The 25,064-nt window shown below is 33.8% G+C and overlaps 1 protein-coding gene across 4 annotated transcripts in view; it reads right to left on the reverse strand.

Annotated features, from left to right (window-relative positions):
* Positions 1-25,064, reverse strand: part of TOGARAM1 (TOG array regulator of axonemal microtubules 1) — a 68,360-nt gene that overhangs the window by 6,727 nt on the left and 36,569 nt on the right. For 3 of the 4 annotated variants that reach the window (XM_036881350.2, XM_036881349.2, XM_036881348.2), the window contains 10 exons: positions 22,337-22,432; positions 20,957-21,132; positions 20,330-20,459; positions 19,967-20,101; positions 16,738-16,891; positions 6,855-6,960; positions 6,331-6,566; positions 5,789-5,947; positions 2,957-3,083; positions 1,620-1,738 (listed from right to left, as the gene is read on the reverse strand). In XM_036881350.2, coding sequence (XP_036737245.2) covers positions 1,620-1,738; positions 2,957-3,083; positions 5,789-5,947; positions 6,331-6,566; positions 6,855-6,960; positions 16,738-16,891; positions 19,967-20,101; positions 20,330-20,459; positions 20,957-21,132; positions 22,337-22,432 — 1,438 coding nt within the window. The remainder of the gene's footprint in view (positions 1-1,619; positions 1,739-2,956; positions 3,084-5,788; positions 5,948-6,330; positions 6,567-6,854; positions 6,961-16,737; positions 16,892-19,966; positions 20,102-20,329; positions 20,460-20,956; positions 21,133-22,336; positions 22,433-25,064) is intronic. The other variant, XM_057488487.1, reaches the window with a different exon arrangement.

The following is a 25,064-nucleotide window of genomic DNA, read 5'->3' on the forward strand; positions in this document are numbered from 1 at the left end:
AGGCTGCTATGTTAACTATTTTCTGCAAAATGTCCATATGAACATGCATAGTAAAATTGGAATCTTCAGACCAGCAGGATTTACTATTTCAATGGTTTTCTAATTAGTAGTATTTTGTTTTTCATTGTTATAACAGTTTACGCAATGTGATGTTTGATGCTATATGATATATATGCTGCTATAAGGGGGTATACTCAATGTGATAGATAATGATCCCTTTGAAACTAAAGAGTCATGAAAACTGACAGGTCTGAAAGACAATTCTGATAATTGCTGGCTGCCACAACTTCTCTGATAAGCAGTATTATAACCAGTGCTAAAGTTGTTATGAGCAGTGATTAATGAATGACTCAGAATCATCCTGAATGCGGACATAACATGGTGATCTAAAATGAAAATCCTAAGATGTATTTATCCATTATGTATTTGTTTAAATAAATTAATCTGAAATGATTAATTCTATACAATGAGAAAATCAGAGAATTAAGTTTACACTTAAACTGAGGACTATATGATACATAAAAGGTGAATAATGAAAAGATTAAAACAAAAGAACACCTCAAGATGTCATCTAATTACTGAAACTTGTTTTTAAAAGATGGCTTTTTTGTTAGACAACATTATATTGGTTTCAGGTGTACAACATAGTGATTCAATTATACACATTACTAAATGCTTACCACAATAAGTGTAGGTGCCATCTGTCAATATGCAAAGGCATTACAGTATTATTGAAATATTTCCCATGCTGTACTTTCATTCCCATGACTAATTTTTTATAATTGGATGTTTGTGCCTCTTTATCCTTTTCATAAATTTGTCCCACCCCCCTAAAGGTTTTTTATGAAATTTATTATTTTAATTTATGAAATAATTCAAATATATACAAATACAGATGGTATGTATCCATGTACCTATTACCTATATACTAATACCTATGTATCTACTAAGATAGTTTTTAAAAGAATGTTCAAAATATATTAAGATATACCACAGAGACCATATTTACAAAAAATTTTTTAATTGTATAATTAAGTGTTGTTATATACTTTAAATAGGTTATACAATTGCATATTTCAAAATACACCAGAGAGATCATAAGGATATTTTTAAAAGATTTTTAAAATTATATACCAATCTATTAAATGTTGTTAAATAGTTTAAATGGATTACACAAGTGCATATACAATTATATTTATAAAAATTTTAAGACATTTTTCTTCTTGGTGGTATGACAGGTGATTGGTTAAATTCTTCTTTCAATATTTGTAATTCCTAAAGTTTTTTTTTTCTTTAACCATAATTGTGAATTACTTTTATAATCAAGGGAAAAATGTAAAGGCTATAAGAAAAATCAGAGCTGTCCAACACAGGCTAATGTTGACAAGTTCAGTAACACTAAGACTGTACTAATGTTTAGTACATGTAAAAGTAAGTTACTGTGAATACATAATTGCCTCATTAAATCTAATTACCTCACACTTTCTAAGTCCTTGCCAACTTTAAAACCCCATTAAATTTTGAAAATACTCCAGGGATAGCTCATGAAAACATCCAAATGAGAATATTAACACTAGGGAGTAGTTTCTCTAATGATGCACACTATCAAATGATCCTACCTTTCAGTTGAATTGAAAATATCTCTAGAAACAGATGATGACCTTGTATTTCCAACACTGCTGGTATGAGATCGTCTTCCTTTTGCTGAAGGAGTATCTAGCGGTATCTCTCCCAAACCCTGTAAGTAAGTATAAAAAAAGGCAGTATAATAAAAGTCTTAAAACTAATAAAGTGAAATAACTTGCACAATGTAATTTTCATAGCCACCATGATTGATCATTTTTTAACACTGAAAGCACTTAAATATTATTATGTTATACTTTGAAGGGTATCCGATACATAAAATATTTGTGGATAATTAGAGTAAATTAACAAAAAATATGTGACCAACTAATAGTAAATGATATTAGCTTAGTAAAACTCTTTCTAATTTAAAAATTAATATGATATATTTTATAACAACTCTTCTTAAAGCTTAAAAGTTACATAGTAAATATGAACATATTACAGAAACAATGAATTTCTCTGCAACACTACTGTGAGACTAAACATTTTGACATGAACTATTTAAAATCTCATTTTCCCTGATATTTGTATTTGAAATAACTCCCACATATAATCTACCACATTTTCATAATTTTTTTGCATGATTTTTAAAAAGTTCTTCAAGTTAAGCAGAAATCATCAAAATTAACAGGCAGGAAAAAATGCTCTAAAATGTGTATTATCATGTATCTTTGAAATATTCCTTCCTAAATGAATTCTTTGCCCAAGATTATCAGAGAGGAGTAACATAAATTGCCATGGAAAAACATTTTTTTTTATTACACATGTTTTTGGAAAAATAATATGTAAATGGACTACTTTTTTATAAAACACTTTTCATATTTTTTTTCATTTGGTATTCCCTCACCCGTTTCACAGACATTTCTGAATTCCCATTATCTATCAAGATAAATAAGACTTAGGGCTTTCACTGAAGAAGCTCCCTATCACTGCTCTGCACTGTGGTAGGAGCTCTAATAGTTGAACATGCAAGAAAAATAAAGCAAGGACCAGGCGTGATAAACATTACCATTCTCATTTTATAAAAGTAAAAATTCTGGTTAAATAAAGTGATGTGCCTAACATTAAGTTGCTAATTCTCAGAGTTGTGATTCAAAGCCAAGTCTTATGAGTCCAATAAACCATACACTACATTCTACCAAACATCAAGCTTCTGTTCAATAAATATTTACTGACACTATAAATGTCTACTTAGTGCTGCAATTGTTGAAATGTGACTATTGATGTACTCTGGCTAAAAGAGAAATAATTGAAGAATTATTCTTACCCTGTACCTTTCTGGTACTTTATTTGCTTTAAAGTTGTTTATAAATAAATTTTTTCCACATACCTTTTGCCGTAAGCTTTTAACAGATTCCTTAATATACGGCAAATCTTTGGATAGGACATACTTTTCAAGCATTTTATCAAAGTTAGGATAACACATCATGAGGAAGAGCATCTTTCGACCATAATACCTATGGATATTTGAGAAATATGTAAAAAATGTTTACATTTTTTAACAAGCTAACAGTTTTCTGTCCTTAGATGCAATTTTTTTTTTTAATAGAAAAAAAAACAATCAGCATCAAGATTACCATCCTTATGTTAAGTAAGACACTGAAAAGCAGTTAATACTACCTGGACTGGAGAGTATAGCATTCTCCTGACAAAACCTTTAGAAAACACTATAACTTCAAAGCTTTCAGCTGTGTGTCGGATGGAGAGTCAAAAGCTTTAATTCTATCATTCAGGCACCCTAAGGTCCGTATCAGGGCTAGCATTTGACAGAATTGTGAGGTAGGAGAAGTTTGTCTTTGACCTGGTTTCCTTGCCCAACATCTTTTTGCTGCTTACCTGCTGGCCAGTTGTTCTGGTCTGAGGCAACCTTCTCTTGGTTCTGTATTTCTGACCCTCTCTCCCTTTTCTCCCTGACAAAACTTAGCTGGGTTTTAATTCTTCAAAAATCTATTCTCTCTCATCTAAAATATACCCAAAGTTAATTGATAAATCATGGTTGCTATATTAATGAATGTGTAATGCTTTTCAAACTAGGTTTTTTTATGTTATATCAATTTCAAAATAATTCTTTTAGGATAGTATCTTAACCAAGATACCACTGTAATGGTAGAACTCCAGATATCAATGAAGTGCATATTGAAGATATTTTTGGGCAGAGGGGTCTTATACTACCTCATAATAATACCATATTATTCTTCAATATGGCCCTAAAATAACTTAGTTACACTTTGCCTACAACTTGGAATAGATAGGACTAGAAGGACCAGAGAAGGCAAGGCTTTCATGAGGCATTGTGAGGAGGAGTGTGGATGATCTCAGGATCATCTGTATCAACCAGACTCCTTCAAATACAATGAAATTACAGAAAGGGAGGCAATATCAAGATAATGAAAATTACTTTTCTTTCCCACAACCAGAATAAGGTCTACATACATATAAGTAGCTCCTAATCAGTTACAATTTTAAAGACAATTTTAACTTTTAGTCTAGGACTGTAGGTCTACAATAGGCCCTAATGATATGGGAATGGCTAAATCAAACAAGTAAACAAGGAATAGGGACACCAAATGTAAGAAATATTAAAACTAAAGTTGTAACCATTTAAAAATTTTAAACTTAAAATAGGAATCTAAAAACTGACAAAATGAATTAGAAGTATTACTATGCTATTAAGGAAAGGTTAAGATACACACAAAACAACCATTATGAATCTTTTTTTGTTTCTAACTAGTCTATTATGATCCAATCCTCCTGAATTCTTTTGAACTCTACATAGTATATAAAACTTCTAAAATGTTTCCACAAAGACGTCCTGCTCTAATCTGTACAGTTTGTTAATATGATGAGATATACCTTCCAGTAATATGTTATATTATATGGTAAAGTTACTTTAAGGAAGATTATTTGGGAGGTCCTAATCTGATCACACAAGTCTTTAGAGCACAGAGGAAGTCAGAGAGATCCTAAGCATGAGGGGGATTCAACATACTGTATCTGGCTTGGAGATGTAGGGGGCTGCACAAGAAGGAATTCAGGTAGTTTTAAGGAGCTGAGAGGGGACTGGGTTGACAGACAGCAAAGAAATGGAGATTTTTGTTCTATAACCACAAGGAATTGAATTTGGCCAGCAAACTGAATGCGTTTGGAAGCAAATTCTATAGAACCTCTAGATAAGAGCCCAGGACTGTCATCACCTTGATTTACGCCTTGGGAGACCCTAAGCAGACAACCCAGCTGAGCCATGCCAGAGTTCTAACCTAAAGAAGAGTAAGCTAAAAAACGTCTGTGTTGCCTTAAGCTACTATGTTTGCGGTAACCTGTTACACAGGAACAGAAAATGAATACATGGATTTTCTTTATTAGATTTTGGTATAATGTCTTCCACAAGATTAACTCTAGACACCTAAAGTAATGGACACCTTTGTCTTAAAAGGTTAAATATTTGATATTGTTCTTTAGAATGAACTAAGGATCCTCCCTCCACCTTTTAATCTACCTTCTATATAACTGCCATAAATTTTTAGATCTTGTAATGAGACATTATCAGTCACCTAGTCCAAGATTCCTAATTTTACAGTTGATGAAACTGAAGCTAACAGAGGTTAAGTAATTTGTTTAAGGACAAATGGTGATTATTTTATCATCTTTCTCTGACTGTTCTTAACCTTCAGAAAATTGTTCTTGAAGTGTAGCAATCAGAAATATATAGAATTTTCTAAGTGCAGGTATCTCATATTTTAAGATATAATACCCATTTTGCTTTCTGTATTTTTTATGTGTACCTGTTTCCTTTATTTTACCTGATTGTTTGGGAAATAACTTCCCCCTAAATGCATTACCTTACATTTGCCCACAATGAAGTTCTGCTGCCACTTTTCTGCCCACTTATTGTGCTGTTTTCATGTAGTTCATCCCTGTGACATGGCATCTTACTACCCAGAAGTATGTAGTGTCATCTGTAAATTTGGTGAATTCACTGTATACTCTCTCAAGATCATTTATTTATACATTGGTTAAATAAGACCATCGCCCAGCACCAACCTCTGGAGACCTTACTTGTCCATTTAGAAAAATGGTCATTCTTCTTTAACCTCTGTTGCCTATTTTTAGTAAGCTTATAATATACTAACAGATTCAGCAAATATTATTAGCAGCTATTCACCTGGTTTCTTGTGAACTGTCCTGAGCAAACTTAGCAGCAGCTGGTAATAAACGGTCAGCCATATCCTTTGTTCCAGATAAAATACGCTCTGGTTCCATAATTTCCACTATATCTGATAAGTGCTGAGCTGTACATTTTCTTACTGCAATGTGTAAATGGCTACAAGGAAACATGGTCAATTAAAGTTGATATATAAGCTATTTCCCAAAGATACACCTTTAAAGTTAAATGATTAAACTACTCTTAACCCTCAATGATCATCTGTGGATGCTAAAATGACAAATTTTTGTATTAACTATCCCTTCCCCAAGAAGTTAAAAACTCATAATCACTGATATTTATTTAGTTCTGGTCTATGAATGTAAGTAAAATTATTAAAATAAAAATGTTATTCTCTGTATGCTTGGAACCTAATCATATAGGAATTATTTATTTTCTGACTGAAAAAACCCTGAAATTTGCTTTTTTGCTACACCCCAAACACCCCATATTGCAAACAACTACATTCTTGGTTCAAGGACATGTCAAGATTATTATATTACCTTTGTCCTCCATTGATAAGAGAAACAACTGCCCGTGCAGGGGTTACATTATTGACCATAGCTCTCAATGCTTTGTCAACATCTTCTCTTATAAATGTATTTGATTCTCCAGCCTTGTGCAACAAAACTTTTACTGTAGTATCTAGTTCTTGATCCATGCCCTTTTTCAGGTAAGTAAAAAGATCACTTAAACAGACCACAGCAGCACGAGAAACTCCAGAGCGTAAATTTTTCACCTAAAAAAAATTTCCAAAATGTACATTTTGCTGAGATTCTGAAAGAAAACCAGTAACAATCACTATGAAACCAAATCTACTATTATAGTAACATGTTTTAATATGTATTATCTCATGTCCAACTTTTAATACATTTTAAAAAGTTGCAAAGTAAAGCATTACTTTAACTACATGCAAGCCTACTCCTGTCATTTAGTACAAAGGGTTTTTTCCTATGGTCAAAAGAGTTTGGCATATTTACTTTTTATTATTCAAACAATCCTTAATTCAGCTGAAAAATAACTTTACCTCTTGAACTACTGCAAAACTTGTTTCATGCAACTTTGTGTTCAATATTTCAGAATGAAAAGCAGCTAAGCATCTAATAAAATTCAATCCCTCAATTTTCTTCTCCCTACAGTGAAGAGAAACAAATGACAAAATAATTTATTAAATGAGGCTCAACCAAATAGGATCTTAGATGCCTTCTCTGGTGTATATGCAATATTTGCAATGAGGAGACTTTGCCTATTTTCCCTTATCATACAAATCTCAAATAATAAATATGTAAAATTTTGTTTGCTCCAATAGTTCTCTTTCATAATTCAAAGGATCTTTTAAGAGCCCAAACCACTATTGCCATGAACTAAGTTCATACTTTGTAAATAAAAAGGAACATTTCTCCTCTAGTAAGCACGCCACATTCTTTCTAGAGAACAGAAGGAAAAGGAATGTCAAACAAAAGATGAGGGGAGCTGTAAAACAAAAATGGAAACAGAAAATTAACTACCTGTTACCTTGTTGGTGAATACATAATCCAAGAGCAGAAAAACCACTAAAAGATGGTCTGTAACTTATACTTCTTTAACATTATCTGATCTAATGAGTCAGATGGATAGGTGGATACTAACAAAAGAGAGTGAGACTTAAACATAACATTTCAAATTTGGTGGTTTTCACCTTTTCAGTTTGAAAAATGTGAGATGAGTTTCCTTAGTTGGTAATACTGATGGTGTTCATTTTATTTTTTATTATTTATTTATTTTGGTATCATAAATCTACAATTACATGAGTGACGTTATGGTTACCAGACTCCCCCCCCATCATCAAGTCCCCACCACATACCCCATTACAGTCACTGTCCCTGATAGTTGTCATTTTTAAAAGCATTTAAATCCCCTGAATGAGTTATGTAAAATGAAGAGAAAACACCTAAGATTCCAAGGTGGCAAGAGTAAACCTATTTAATAGCTGTTTGGTTCAAACTTCTCATTTTTGGGATAAGCAGAAAACAGTTTGGATACAGAAACAACCCAAAATTATACACATAAGAGTAACAAAGTAGAGTCGAGAGAGGAGGCAGAAAAAAACAAGTAATAGTGGCTGAAATTATTCTACATCTTATCACAATTATAAACTCTCTGATCCAAGAACAAATCCCAAACAGGAAAAAGCAAACCACAACATAGAACATCATAATCAAATTACTAAGAAGAATGTTAAAGGGAATATTGTTAAAAAGTAGCTGTAGAAAAGAAGGCACATTACATACAAGAGAACAAAGATAATAATTACAGAAGACTTCTGGTCTGAAATATGCAAGCCAGAAACAACTGAACAAAATCTAAGTGCTAAAAGGACACAAACAATAAAAAACCCACTTAACAACTTAAGGGGGAATATACAAATCTCCAGTTATAGTTGGTGATTTCAAAAGTCCTTTCTCAATAATTGATGGAACAAATAGATGAGAAATTAGTAAGGATATAGAAGACTTAAATAACGCTATTAACCAACTTCACCTACGTAACATTTATAGAACATTACAACCAACACCAGCAGAAATATGCAGTCTTTTCAAGTTCATAAGAAACATTCATTTGAAAAAGATAGGTCTCTCTCTCCTCATGGATCCTACAATGAGAAAGAAAATATAAGGTCAGGTAGCAACATGGGATATTAAAATATAGCAGCATATGAGGGCAAGAAAACTATTTCAGTTAAAGTGATGAGAGAAGGCTTTTCTGAGGAGGTGACATTTAATGGATATCTGAATGAAGTAAGAAAGAAAGCCTTTGGGAGAGTGTTCAGAGAATTAAGTTCAAAGATCTTGAGGTAGAAATGAGTTTGAGTGTTCAGTAAACAGCCAAATGACTAGAGTGTGTAAGGCAAGAGTATGGTAGGAGACAAGGCTATAGAAAGAGGCAAGGGAGAGAAAAAGAAGGGCCTTGTAAGCTATGGGAATCTGTTAGAAATTTTTCTTTTTTAGTGTTATAGGGAGTCACTGAAGGGTTTTGTCAGGGGGAATCCCATGGTCTGATTTATGTTTTAATATCACTCTGACTGTTGTATGAGGTGGGAAATAATGGAAGCATGACACTGCTATAGCCAGGTGAGAGATAACTGTGGCTTAGATTAGAGGATAATCAGCAGAGATTACTGTGAGTTATTGAGTTCAGGATATGTTCTGAACATAGAGGAACTGATGGAATGTGAAGAAATGAGAAAAAGTCAAAACTGACTTGGTTTAACAACTTAGTGCCCATGACAGGGCTATTAACTAAGATGGTGAATACTCAGGAAGGAACAGATTTTGGATCAGGAGGAAGGGAAATAAAAAGTTCTGTCTTGAAAATAAGTAAGGACACAGAGGCACTAAACAACACACTAGAACAGATGGACCTAATAGACATCTACAGAACTCTACATCCAAAAGCAAAAGGATACACATTTTTCTCAAGTGCACATGGAACATTCTCCAAAATAGACCACAAACTAGGCCACAAAAAGAGCCTCAGTAAATTAAAAAATATTGAAATTCTACCAACCAACTTCTCAGACCACAAAGGTATAAAACTAGAAATAAATTGTACAAAGAAAGCAAAGGCTCACAAACACACGGAGGCTTAACAACATGCTCCTAAATAATCAATGGATCAATGACCAAATCAAAATAGAGTTCAAGCAATATGTGGAAACAAATAACACCAACAACACAAAGCCCCAACTTCTGTGGGACGCAGCAAAAGCAGTGTTAAGAGGAAAGTATTTAGCAATCCAGGCATATTTAAAGAAGAAAGAACAATTCCAAATGAATAGTTTAAAGACACAAATATCAAAATTGGAAAAAGAAGAACAAATAAGGCCTAAGGTCAGCAGAAGGAGGGACATAATAAAGATCAGAGAAGAAATAAACTTGAGAAGAATAAAACAATAGAAAAAATCCATGAAACCAAGAGCTGGTTCTTTGAGACAACAAACAAAATAGACAAACCCCTAGCCAGACTTATAAAAAGAAAAAGAGAATCCACACACATCAACAGAATCAGAAATGAGAAAGAAAAAATCACGACGGACCCCACAGAAATACAAAGAATTATTAGAGAATACTACAAAGAACTATACGCTAACAAGCTGCAAAACCTAGAAGAAACTGACAACTTCCCAGAAAAATACAACCTTCCAAGACTGATAAAGGAATAAACAGAAAATCTAAACAGACCAAATACCAGCAACGTAATTGTAGCAGTAACCAAAAAACTACACAAGAGCAAAACTACCGGGCCAGATGCATTTATGGCGGAGTTTTGAGACATGCAGAGAAGACATTATACCCATTCTCCTTAAAGTTTTCCAAAAAATAGAAGAAGAGGGAATACTCCCAGACTCATTCTATGAAGCCAGCAACACCCTAACACCAAAACCAGGCAAAGACCCCACCAAAAAAAAAAATTACAGACCAATATCCCTGATGAACATAGATGCAAAAATACTCAACAAAATATAAGCAAACCGAATTCAAAAATACATCAAGAGGATCATACACTACGACCAAGTGGGATTCATCCCAGGGATGCAAGGATGGTACAACATTTGAAAATCCATCAACATCATCCACCACATAAACAAAAAGAAGGACAAAAATCACATGAACATCTCCATAGACGTTGAAAAAGCATTCGACAAAATTCAACATCCATTCACGATAAAAACTCTCAGCAAAATGGGTATAGAGGGCAAGTACCTCAACATAATAAAGACCATATATGAAAAACCCACAGCCAACATCTTACTGAACAGCGAGAAGCTGAAAGCATTTCCTCTAAGATCGGGAACAAGACAGAGATGCCCACTCTCCCCACTGTTATTCAACATAGTACTGGAGGTCCTAGCCATGGCAATTAGACAAAACAAAGAAATACAAGGAATCAAGATCAGTAAAGAACAAGTCAAACTGTCACTATTTGCAGATGACATGATATTGTACAAAAAACCCTAAAGACTCCACTCCAAAACTACTAGAACTGATATCGGAATACAGCAAAGTTGCAGGATATAAGATTAATACACAGAAATCTGAGGCTTTCCTCACTCAAGGAATGAGTCCATTTCACTAACAATGAACTAATAGAAAGAGAAACCAGGAAAACAATTCCATTCACAATTGCATCAAAAAGAATAAAATACCTAGGAATAAACCTAACCAAGGAAGTGAAACACCTATACCCTGAAAAATACAAGACATTCTTAAGATAAATTAAAGAGGACACTAACAAATGGAAACTCATCCCATGCTCTTGTCTAGGAAGAATTAATATTGTCAAAATGGCCATCCTGCCCAAAGCAATCTACAGATTTAATGCAATCCCTATCAAATTACCAATAGCATTCTTCAACGAACTGGAACAAATAGTTTTAAAATTCATATGGAACCACAAAGGACCTCGAATAGCCAAAGCAATCCTGAGAAGGAAGAACAAAGTAGGGGGCATCTCGCTTACCAACTTCAAGCTCTACTACAAAGCTAAAGTAATTAAGACAATTTGGTACTGGCACAAGAACAGAGTCACAGACCAGCGGAACAGAATAGAGTCTCCAGACATTAACTCAAACATATATGGTCAATTAATATATGATAAAGGAGCCATGAACATACAATGGGGAAATGACAGCCTCTTCAACAGCTGGTGTTGGCAAAACTGGACAGCTACATGTAAGAGAATGAAACCCGATCATTGCCTAACCCCATACACAAAAGTAAATTCGAAATGGATCAAAGACGTGAATGTAAGCCACGAAACCATAAAACTCTTAGAAAAAAACACAGGCAAAATTCTCTTGGACATAAACATGAGTGACTTCTTCATGAACATATCTCCCCGGGCTAGGGAAACAAACGCAAAAATGAACAAGTGGGACTATATCAAGCTGAAAACCTTCTGTATAACAAAGGACACCATCAATAGAACAAAAAAGCATTCTACAGTATGAGGGAATATATTCACAAATGACGGATCCGATTAAGGGTTGACATCCAAAATATATAAAGAGCTCACACACCTCAACAAACAAAAAGCAAAAAATCCAATTAAAAAATGGGCAGAGGAGCTGAACAGACAGTTCTCCAAAGAAATTCAGATGGCCAACAGACAACATGAAAAGATGCTCCATGTCGCTAGTCATCAGAGAAATGCAAATTAAAACCACAATGAGATATCACCTCACACCAGTAAGGATCGCCACCATCCAAAAGACAAACAACAACAAATGTTGGCGAGGTTGTGGAGAAAGGGGAACGCTCCTGCACTGCTGGTGGGAATGTAAATTAGTTCAACCATTGTGGGAAGCAGTATGGAGGTTCCTCAAAAAGCTCAAAATAGAAATACCATTTGACCCAGGAATCCTACTTCAAGGAATTTACCCTAAAAATGCAGCAGCCCAATTTGAAAAAGACAGATGCACCCCTATGTTTATTGCAGGACTATTTACAATAGCCAAGAAATGGAAGCAACTTAAGTGTCCATCAGTAGATGAATGGATAAAGAAGATGTGGTACATATACACAATGGAATATTATTCAGCCATAAGAAGAAAACAAATCCTACCATTTGCAACATGGATGGAGCTAGAGGATTTTATGCTCAGTGAAATAAGCCAGGCAGAGAAGGACAAGAATCAAATGATTTCACTCATATGTGGAGTATAGGAACAAAGAAAAGCTGAAGGAACAAAACAGCAGCAGAATCACAGAACCCAAGAATGGACTAACAGTTACCAAAGGGAAAGGGACTGGGGAGGATGGGTGGGAAGGGAGGGAGAAGGGCGGGAAAAAGAAAGGGGGCCTTACGGTTAGCATGTATAATGTGGGGGGCGGGGCACGGGGAGGGCTGTGCAACACAGAGAAGAAAGTAGTGCTTTTACAGCATCTTACTATGCTGATGGACAGTAACTAATAGGGTCTGTGGGGGGGACTTGGTGAAGGGGGGAGTCTAGTAGACATAATGTTCCTCATGTAATTGTAGATGAATGATACCAAAAAAAGAAGTTCTGTCTTAAGAATTTTTTGCATCTATATTCATAAGATAACATGGACAATAAGTTTTCTCTTATTGTCTTCATATGGTTTTGGTATCAGGTAATTCAGGCCTCCAAGAATGAGACTGGAGGTACTCTAGCCTCTTCAATGTTCTAGGATTCTGTGTAGAACTGATTTTTTTCCTTACACACTTGCTATAATTCAATAGTGAAACCATCCAAGCCTAGAGTTTTCTTTGTGGGAAAGTTTTAAACTCAAATTCAATCTCCTTAATAGATATTGGATTACACACTTTGTCTATTTCTTTTTGAGGGAGTTTTGGTAGTTCTATCTTTCAAGGAATGAGTCCATTTCACTAAGTTGTTGAATTTATGGGCATAAAGCTGCTTATCATATTTCTGTGTTATTTAATTGCTGTATTATCTGTAGTGATGTTCCTTATCTCTGTTGTGGAAATTTGTTTCTTCTTTTTGTTTTTGATCAGTCTGATAAGAGGCTTATCACTTTCACTGATCAGGTTTATCACTTTTATTATCTTCTCCAAGAGCCCAGTTTTGCTTTCATTGATTTCTTCTATTGCTTAACTATTTTCTGTTTCATTGACTTCTACTCGTCTTTATTATTTCCTTTCTTTGCTTATTTTGGGCTTCATTTGCTCTTCTGTTTCTTATTTAAGGTGAAACCTGAGGTAACCAATATAAAACTTTTATTCTTTTCTAATATTGTGTTACAATGCTACAAATTTCCCTCTAATTTAATTGTATCCCACAAATTTTGATATGTCACATTCTTAATTTCATTAAATTTAAAATACTAGTTTCCCTTTTGATTTCTTCTTAGATTGAACTATGGGTTACTTATAAGTGTGTTAGTTTCCAAATACAATTGGCCTTTAAACAGTGTGAATTTGAACTGTGGGTTCACTTATATGTGGATTTTTTTAACAAATATATTGGAAAATTTCTTATTTTTGACAATTTTTTTTTTTTAATTATCAAGTGTACATCACAGTGGTTCAATAGTCTCCCTTTCCCTCCCCCTCACCTCTACCCACTCCCCTCCCCCTTGGTAACCACTAGTCACTTCTCAGTGTCTATGAGTCTAATGCTGTTTTGAATCTCTTTAAATTACTAGTTCTATGTTCCAGAAAAACAGCCTTTCTTGGTAAATATTTCTTATTGACTTGAAAAGAATGGGAATTCTGCAGTTTTAGGTGGTGTGTTCTATAAATGTCAATGAGGTCGTATTGGTCAATATTATTGTTCAACTCTTTCATATTCTTACTGATTTTCTTTCCACTAGTTCTGTCAATTAATGAGACAGGGTTGCTGAAGTTGTAACCATAATTGTGGATTTATTTCTCCTTGCAGTTCTAGCAGTTTTTGCTTAATAATTTTGAAGCTCTATTATATGGTAAATAAATGTTCCAGATTGTTGTCCTCTTGATGAATTAACCCATTTATCATTGTAAATGACTCTCTTTATTAGTGATCTGACAGAAAGAAATTTAAGATGGCACGTATGATTCTCACCCCCTGCATACACATCGTGTATAATACCCTCAAGGTGAATATGATGAGATTCGCTTCTCTCCATCATGTTCCATTGTATGGCAAAAGGGATTTTGCAAGTTGTTGAATAGCTCAATGATTCTCTGTTCAGGTCTTTCCTGTAGCTCTTTTTTTAACACATGGAATAGAATTATAAACATAACATCCTTGTCAACTAATTCTGTCATCTGTTCCATTTTTGGATTGGTTTTAACTGTTTGCTTTTCTTCTCATTATGTGTTGTCTTTTCCTGCTTCTTTGCATGCCTGTTAATTTTGTATTGGACGCTAGGCATTGTGGATTTTTTGTATTAGATATTTTAGTATTCTTATAAATATTTTTTAGCTTTGTTCTGGGATGCAGTTAAGTTATTTGGGAAGTCTGATCCTTTCAGGCCTTGCTTTACACTTTGTTAGGCAGGACCCAACAAAGTCCTAATGTTTATCACATTATGAAGCAAAACTCTTCTATTTTACTCAATGCCCTGTGAATTATGAGACTTTCCACTCTGCTGGTGGAAATCAGAAGTATGCTTGGCCTTGTATATGCTCCGGAGATGGTTCCTTGCAAATTCTCCGAGTGGTCCTTGCACTAGCTTCAGGTAATTTACTCACCTGCATGCCCTGACCAAGTAATCAGCTAAATATTTGAGAAGAATCCTCTGTCTCTGGAGTTCTTTGTGAAGCTCTACCCTCTCTGGCATTCTGCCCGCAAACTCTTGCTACCTTGGCCTCCACAAATTCCCAGCTCCATTTCCATCTCCACTGGTATCTACATGGTTTTCCCCTCCTTGAGCTATAACCTGGAAACTCTGCAGGAAGTAAGCCAGGCAATTGTAGTGCTCACCTTACTTCTTTCCATCTTCATGGATTATTATCTTTCATTGTCTGGTGAACAGTATTTTGAAAGCTATTGTTTCATATATTTTACATGATTTCTTTAGTTGTTTCATATGTGAAGGCAAACCTAATGCCTGTTAGTCCTCTTGGCAGAAAGTGGAGGATCAAGAGCTGTATTTTGGACAGGTTCAATTTAAGATGTCTATTGGCATCCCAGAAGAAGTGTCAAGTAGGTAGCTTGATTAAAAGTCTAGAGCTGAAGATACCAGAGATCCAGGCATATATTTATGAGAAGTCAGAGTATAGGTGGAATTTAAAGCTATGGAAATGAATGAAATAACTTAAGAAAGGGGTTGGCAAACTATGGCTCACAGACCAAATTTGGCCCCATGATTTTTTAAAATGAGTTTATTAAAAAAGCCTTGCACATTTGTTTTCATATTGTTTAAGGCTGCTTCTGCACTACAACATAAAAGTTGAATAGTTGTGACAGAGACATGTACAGATGTATGGAATGAATGTAGACAGAGAAGCTAGTGGATTGAATTCTGGAGTACTCCTCAGTTTTGAAGTTCAAACAGATGAGAAGGAATCAGGAAGTACTGAAGTAGGAAAAAAACCAAGAGACTCTGATTTTTCCAAGTTGAAAAAAAAAAGTGGATCAAGAAAAGGGAGTGTCAACTCTGTGAAATGGTGCTGAAAGGCTAAGCAAGATGAAGACTAATAAACAACCAGTGTAGATTTAGTAAAGTGGTCACTTTTGCAGTTTTAGTGAAGTGGTGGTCATGGTGGATAGGGTTGATAGCCAATTAAAGAAGAGAAGAGAATATGAAGTGAAAAAGTAGAGACAGTGGGTCAGCCTTTTTGAGAACTTTTGCTAAAAATGGAGGAAAGAAATGCGAAGATGTGCAGTTTAGGAAGGTTTTTAAAAAATGAGCACATTTTATTAGAACATTTTTATGTTGATGAATATGCTCTACTAGAGAAGCAAAACTAATGATGATGTGCAGGATTGGATGGAGAGAGATACTGAAGGAATAGGGGAGGAAATGGGACAAGGGCCGCTAGCGGATGTTGCAGCTGAGGCAAGTGGGATGCCTTAAGTTACTGGCTAATCTGGCTGGGTGGCTGCAGCAGCTGTGGTAGGAACAGATGAGTATTTCCACAGTTGTTACAGGATGTATTTCACAGAGAAACACTTGGAGACATAGGGAAGTTTATATTCCAATACCAAAAGATTTGTGTAATCCATAATAAAGCTAAACTATATCCTTACGGTATATATATTTTAATATAACTGGTAATACAGTACTATTAGGACCAGAGTTCAGCTACATTAGAAGTTGAAAAAACTCAGACTTGGTAAAGGACTAAAATGATCACTTTAAAGACTATTTTAATAGGAAATATTTCGAAGTTTTTAATAAGAAATTTATAGAAAACTTTTAAGACTCAGCTTAGTTTTAAATTAAGGATGGTGAACTTACCAATCCTTATCAGCTAAAAGTCTGAGAGCTTCTGTCAGTGCTATTTCTGGTTTGGAAAATGGCCGTAGTTCTGATGAGTCCATTATCTCTGGACTTTGAGTGACAGGAGATATCCTTTCTTTATACTGTGAAATGGTTCCAGGAGATGCTTCACCTAAAATAAAAAAAAATGTATTAATAAAGCATTGGAGAACTTTGATACAAAGGTATACAAATGGTCTTCTTACTACAGACTCTATGAATATTTCTTACAGAAACAATTACTATTAGTTCAATCAGTAACAAAATTATAATGCCCAGATACTAAAACTATTTAAAACTTTACTTTTTATATACAAAGTTACTGAAGTACATTAAATATAAATATGTAAGTGGATTTTCAGTCATGTGTCATATAACAAAGTCTAGCTTTAAGAGCTAAAGTCAATAAGAATTATATTATTTTGCAAAAACACATGGATATATGCCTCTTTTATTATACAAGTAACAACTAAAAATGAAGCTTCATGGCATCTGTATATATATAATTCTAAAAATACCAACCTTTGGTACTAGTTTTACCAACAATTTACCACATGTAAGGCACTACCCTAGATGTTTGGAAACAAATCACTGTCACTGAGTGCTCAGATAATGCCCTGAGGGCACTGTACACATGTCCAGTGAAGGTGTTAGGAAGGAAAAGATAAAAAAGATCAAATAAAATGTATAATGGTTTTTGTAAATGGGTAAAGATTTATTACCTTTTTTTAAGTTAAGAAATATTTTTAAAAAGATAATATTAGGCACTAGAAAATGATCTCATAAAAGTATTTATCAGCCATGTTATTTGTAAGAAAATGTTATATGAAATACATGAGATACACAAATATAAGAAATTTCACCTGATACTATATACTAATTACATATTCAGATGCATCATTTAAAATCCAAAGGCAATGATGTATTAACAATATTAGTTAACATTTGTTTAAGTACTTGGTGCCAGATCTTATGATAAATGCATTACAAAGTTTATTATACTTAACTCTCTCAACAAAGGTGAAACATATACTCTAATTATCTCTGCTTTGCAGCTGAGAGAAAATGAGTTTTACAGAAGCAAAGAAATTTGTTCACGGTCTCAATGCTAATGAGTGGCAAAGGCAGCTTAGATCTAGGTCCACTATCACCTTTGATTTCGTATAAAGAAGTCTAAGACAGAATCCCTGCTTTCCAGAAATTTATCACATTCCTTATAAGAAGAGATATTCAAAAAGATAAATATGATATTTTGGATTACTGCAGTGATACATTAGTACTAGTTTTTGTTAGGGTAAATCATGTATGAAGATGATTATGTGACAATAAAAGAATATAGTAAATAGATTCACTTTACTTTTTTGAAGACTTATATGTACCCTCTTTAGGTTTCATATGTAAGACTGATGTATATAAATAAAATCCCCCAGCCTTGTAATTTCATAGCCCAGAAAGAATAGCAAATACAAAATAGCACTACTAACCATCATTTATTGAGATCTTGCTTGGCATTGTGCTTCATTTATAATATCTTATTTGATTCATTTAACAACCCTATGTTATAATTATTATTACTCTTCCATTACAGATGAAGAATGTATTGCTAAAGATTTAAGAATTCCTTCTGTGTATCTACTCCACCACCACCCTCATGAGAGCGTAACTCATTAGGAAGAGATGCAGGTAAACAACAAATTTTTAACCTCAGGGTTATACTAGTATCTTTACTGTTTTTACATGAAAAAGGTGAAATGAAACAAAATGAAACAAATATTATTATGGAAATAGAGCTATATAGAATATCAATCTAAAGCAGTGCTGCTCAAGCTAAGTTTTTTTTAATTTCTACTCTTGAAGACTGATACTTTACAAAATAAAATTATCATGGCAATGTGAAATTGTTAAAATCGTTTCTAAAAGCTTACTCTCACTTTTTGTATTTAACGTGTAAGCATATTCTTCAGTTCAAATTATACAAGGGTGACTTCAAGGAAGTACTCTCTTTATACTTAAAAACAAAATCTGTAAAGCCTACATCATAGGCGAAAACCATAAAATTTGTTGTTTCTAGCAACAATGAATGAATGAATACCTAAAAATTTATGATTATTACAATTTGTACTATTTGCTACTATCTGCACTTCTATTCCTACTCTTAATAGTAGCAGCCCAGGATTCTTACTGGCTTAGGTAGGAAGTTTTATGTGTTTTACTCCCTTATTAATAAATGAATAGTGAAATTATTTGAGAATGCTAACAAACAGGCTTAAACTTCACAAATGCCTACATTTAACTGGTTCTTAGGACCGTGTTTAACCAATAATTTTACAGGCTAACACCCTAACACCTCTCATCAGTTATACTCTCAACAATTACTAGTTTTAAGAATACAGAATTTTAGGATGTTTCCTATACTACTTGCATTATAAAGGAAATATGAATTAGGAAGAACCTTAGACATTTATCTAGCTCAAATCTGTTTAATATTTATCTTTGAGAGAGGTTAAGTATGTTGTCCAAATTTAAAATTATATGTTTATTTTTTTCTGTACCTTGTGGGTTTTTTGTTGATATCTAGACTTTAGACCTAACATGTATTTAAGAATGTTTAATTCACACAGATTATTTCTTAGAATAATTAACAATAAAAATAACAAGCAATAATCCGTAATGTTTATTATAGTTCACACAATTTTTATTTCAACCTCTGATTTTCCCACTTGCTACTATATGTAAGATCTATTCAATATTAAAAACGAACAAACAAACAAGCAAACATGGAGACTATTCTTGTCTAAGAATAGAACTTGGTGAGCACTCAATAGTAGGCTGAATAAATGACAAATGCAGTAACATTTCAAAATAATGATCTAATAATATACACCAACTTCACAGTCTCAGTTACCTCAGCTATAAAATGGGGTACACTCTTTAGTGAGATAGGAGTATCTCCAAGAAACATGAGAGAGATCTCTGAGATAATCTGGACCTGAGATATTTTAGGTATTTGTAAGGGCAGAAAACTGAGCCCTATTTCCAGGAAGCAAAGCTAATTAAAAGGCACAACTGATACTTAAGAAGTCAAGTTTGTCAGCTGACTCCTACTAGTTTTAGTGCTCTTTCCATCACAAATGCTCTGTACCACATGTGATTTCTACAATTGTAACAAGCATTTGTGACATTATTCACATTTAAACAAGTGACTTACCTGAATCTGAAAAAACTAAAGATGCTGACCTTTTTAAACTGGTCCCTGCTTTCAATGGAGGACTGAAAGCAATGTTTGCTAAAAGGGAACACTCATTTTTTGATATCCCCACTTCATCTCCAAAAACATTTAAGTCTAGAAGGGAGAAAAACAATCAGTCAACTTCTTTTTTATGAGAAATAATTAATATTATAAGAGTTAGAAGCTACTGGGTCTCTGGGTCTTGCAGATTTTGGTGTTATAGTTCAACAGATGTCTTAGCCATATACCTTCAGTTAAACCATAGTAGTGGCTTTAAAATATTACTAGTTAAAAAAACACACCAGAAGTCCCACTTACTTTCAGATGCTATTTTCTTAGTACCTGTATGTTTAAATTGTTCCCAGGGATTCTGTTCCTTATTTTCACAATCTTTAATGTCAAGAGGTTCTTTTTCCTCTTTTCTTCTCTGTCTCATCTTGTCATAAGTAGATTTTGTAATAGAAACTTTAATCTGCATACAAAAGTTAAAGTATCTGAAAGTATTCATGGAATTTGACATTTAAGAAAACTATTTTAATTTAGACAACTATACATACCCATTAAATATCTATACACAAAATAAACTGTACATTTTTTAGTTTTTAAGGAATTCTAAAATAGAACAGAATCACACAGTGCTAATAAACAACTAAATTTGTACCTGAGGGTACTAGCCTGTTATTCCTGAAGTGTATCAGAAAATTGTTGGATATATACATACACAAACATACATGTATATAAAGCACATGTATAGTAGAAAGTACACTAGACACTTCACACCAGAATGAGAACATATTTGGTGGGAAAGAAGAATAATCTATTATTCAAATGACTAAGGATCAGAAATTCCAATTACCCTGAGATTTCAAAACTTCTAATCCAAACACTTACCACCCCATATCTGATATACACAAAAGAATGATGTATTATAAGCTTGAATTTATCCTAATAATTAGTAAATAACCTTACATCTTTTTCATTCTCAACATCAACAAATGATGGAATACTCTGGGTGACTGCTTTTCCATATATCCCTGATGGTGGTTCAATACTTTCTTTAATTGGAAATGTATCCCCATTTTCCACAGAAGATTTCATTGATTGGCAGGAAGCTGCCAGTGATGAATTTGGATTTCCAAATACACCTGAAATCAACCAACCACCAAATTGTAAGTATTTATGTGATGTCACTCTGAATAACAAAGTTTAAGATGAGGCTTTTGTCTTCAAGAACTAAACAATACAGTTAGTGGGAAAAACATATTAAATAATCATAAAATATAAAAACAAATACTCTAACAGGATGATAACATAAGAGGTATCATAAAACATTTCATGATAATATCAAATGAGAACTCCTTATTTCAAGTGCTGAGGTCACATGCAAGAAAGGTTGGTGTGATTTGGATGTTTAAGATGGTTTCAAGGAGCAAGGATTTGAGCAGGGGTTGGAAGACAGTGAATGTGGACAGACAAGTGAGGAAAGAGGGCAGGACATCCTGTGAGATAGGGATGCTTATAAGCAGAGCTTAACAAGTGTACGGCATATATGTGAAGTCACTAAATTAGTTTGGTTGGGCAAAAGGCAAATAGAGGAATAACAGAAAATAAGTTTGGCAATCTGAGGAGGGCCTTAAATTAACTTCATGAGACTCTATCAAGGAAAGAATTTAGGAAAGCTTTTCAAGCATTTCATTCTATTTACCAAAAATAAAATTATATCCTCAATGTCTATCATCACATGCAGTTTTTAAATTAAAAAAGGAACTAGCTGGGATGTGTTAATTAACTCGATGGGGGAATCCTTTTACAATGTATATGGATTAAAAATTATCACATTGTATACTTTAAATTATCTTGAAATTTTATTTGTCAATATACCTCAATAAAACTGAAAAACCCAATTAGTTCAAAATAATTTTTGCAAATATGTTGTTCAAAGGTCCCCTCCCCTAACCACCCCCTAAAATATGTAATGCGTGCTAATTCTGATGGCTAGATTTTGTATAGGAGATCATAATATTATATTTATGCTGATTAAACTAATAAAGATACCATTTGAATTTAAACTATAGTAAAAATGTCTTAGCTATCCTAAAAGTGTCTTTAGAAGTACCTAAATTGCAGCTGTCACATAATACATCTCTCTGAAAATTACTGACATGAATTTACTGTAGTTTTGTTACAGGGTATAAATGTGAAGTTAGGTATTCACTTCTGTCTTTCAACTTAATAATTTTTTAAAGATAGAGTTTTATTCAACATGTAAGTCACACTATTCTTTATTGATATGCTTTGCTTATGTGTGAAGAACACATACAATTAAAAAGCTAAGTAACTTTGAAATACCTTTTCCAACAACTACTACTGAGTCTTCTGATAAAGTATGTGTAGATGTGAAGTCAAAACTGGAAATCTGCTGTGAATTTGATGACACTGTAAATTCTGAAGAAAGAAACAAACCCAAATTTAAAAATACTAACTTATTATATGGTATTTTAGGATATTGTAATGTGGTCTTTAAAAAATTTATTTAATATAATGAATTTATAATTTATTCACAAGTTCATTATTCAATAAATATTTACCATTAAAATACCTAGATGGACTAGGCACTAAAGAGAAAAGAAACCCTCCTTCCGTTAAGGACTTTATGCATGACAGGGTTAAGAGGGAAACATATACAAGAGAATAATCACTCCATGATAATTGAAAAACAAAAGGATAACCATGAAGGAAAGCCTCTAACCCCTGAAAACAGATCAAGTCAATCTTACAGCAATCTGTATTTTTCTAGGTTAATTTTACTTCATTTTGTGATTATTTAATTATTTTCTCTCTTACTAGCCTGTAAATTCTATGGGGATAGGACCTTTGTTTAGTTTTGATTATCATTCTTATGTACAGCCTCTTACTATGGCACATAGTACTTATTCAATAAATATGTTAGATGAATATTACAAGGAAGAAAAATGAATAGCAAAATAAAATTTAGAGCCAACTAACAGATAGATCAGGTAGCCCCAAAAGCTGTTCAGTGACAAAGGGAAGCAGATACCAGTAAATGGAAAAATTTACTCAACAATAGTCCACAAACATAAAATCTATACCTAAACTACGAAAAGATGATTGAATAATTAGAAATATATAAAGGACATGTTATCTTCAAGTAACTGAACTGCATTTATCATAGAAGCTGACAAAACTAATCACTTTTAATGATACTTTTACTTTTTAAACCGTATTTTCTTCTAAAGAAATATTGAAAAATATCACTTAAGTCTCAATTCTAAAATATGAAGAATGCTTAAAAATATGCTTAAAAGATTCTTCACATATAAATTGGCCTTATATAATCCCTTTCGCTACTTCTGTCCAATTATTCAAATAGAGAAAGAGAAAATATTAACATACGGAATCCAGTTTGCTAATACTCCAAGCATCCATCATTAAACACTTTCTCAAGTCATTAATTAGGGCTCTAGGTTATTATTCTAGAAAATAAGCAGGCTCAAAGGAACAAGCATCAGAGAGGAATGAGAAGAAAAAAAGGTGATTCTGAGAGCTAATCATAAAAAAAAATCTGAGGTTTCTTGCAAAATGAATACAATGAATTCTCACTGCCAGTATTTCTACTCGAAGTCTTATTTTTTTTAATATACACCGTATATTTTTATTAAAGTATCATTGATACACAGTCTCTCTTTTTCTTACATGAGGAACATTATGTTTACTAGACTCCACCCATCACCAAGTCCCCGCTACAAATCCAATTACAGTCACTGTCTATCAGCATAGTAAGATGCTGTAGAATCACTACTTGTCTTCTCTGTGTTGCACAGCCCTCCCCGAGCCCCTCCCCACATTATACATGCTAACCGTAAGGCCCCCTTTCTTTTTCCCGCCCTTCTCCCTCCCATCTCACCCATCCTCCCCTGTCCCTTTCCCTTTGGTAACTGCTAGTCCATTCTTGGGTTCTGTGTTTCTGCTGTTGTTTTGTTCCTTCAGTTTTTTCTTTGTTCTTATACTCCACATATGAGTGAAATCATCTGGTACTTGTCTTTCTCTGCCTGGCTTTCTTCACTGAGCATAATACCCTCTAGCTCCATCCATGTTGTTGCAGATGGTAGGATTTTTTTTCTTCCTATGGCTGAATAATATTCCACTGTGTATATGTACCACATCTTCTTTATTCATTCATCTGATGAACACTTAGGTTGCTTCCATTTCTTGGCTACTGTAAATAGTGCTTCGATGAACATAGGGGTGCATATATCTTTTTGAAACTGGGATGCTGCATTCTTAGGGTAAATTCCTAGAAGTGGAATTCCTGGATCAAATGGTATTTCTATTTTGAGCTTTATGAAGACCTCCACACTGCTTTCCACAATGGTGGAACTAGTTTACATTCCCACCAGCAGTGGTGGAGGGTTCCCATTTCCCCACAATCTCGCCAACATCTGTTGTTGTTTGTCTTTTGGGAGGGGGAGCAGCCGGGAGGCTATTTATCTCCATGTTGTTTGTCTTTTGGATAGTGGCGATCCTTACTGGTGTGAGGTGATATCTCATTGTGGTTTTAATTTGCATTTCTCTGATGACTAGCGACGTGGAGGATCTTTTCATGTGTCTGTTGGCCATCTGAATTTCATCTTTGGAGAACTGTCTGTTCAGCTCCTCTGCCCATTTTTTAATTGGATTTTTTGCTTTTTGTTTGTTGAGGTGCGTGAACTCTTTATATATTTTGGATGTCAACCCTTAATCGGATCAGTCATTTATGAATATATTCTCCCATACTGTATGATGCCTTTTTGTTCTTTTGGTGGTGTCCTTTGCTGTACAGAAGCTTTTCAGCTCGATATAGTCCCACTTGTTCATTTTTGCTTTTGTTTCCTTAGCCCGGGGAGATATGTTCATGAAGAAGTCACTCATGTTTATGTCCAAGAGATTTTTGCCTATGTTTTTTTCTAAGAGTTTTATGGTTTCATGACTTACTTTTAGGTCTTTGATCCATTCTGAATTTATATTTGTGTATGGGGTTATACAATGATCCAGTTTCATTCTCTTACATGTAGCTGTC

The sequence above is a fragment of the Manis pentadactyla genome, chromosome 11 (genome assembly GCF_030020395.1).
Source record: "Manis pentadactyla isolate mManPen7 chromosome 11, mManPen7.hap1, whole genome shotgun sequence".
Lineage (NCBI taxonomy): Eukaryota > Metazoa > Chordata > Mammalia > Pholidota > Manidae > Manis > Manis pentadactyla.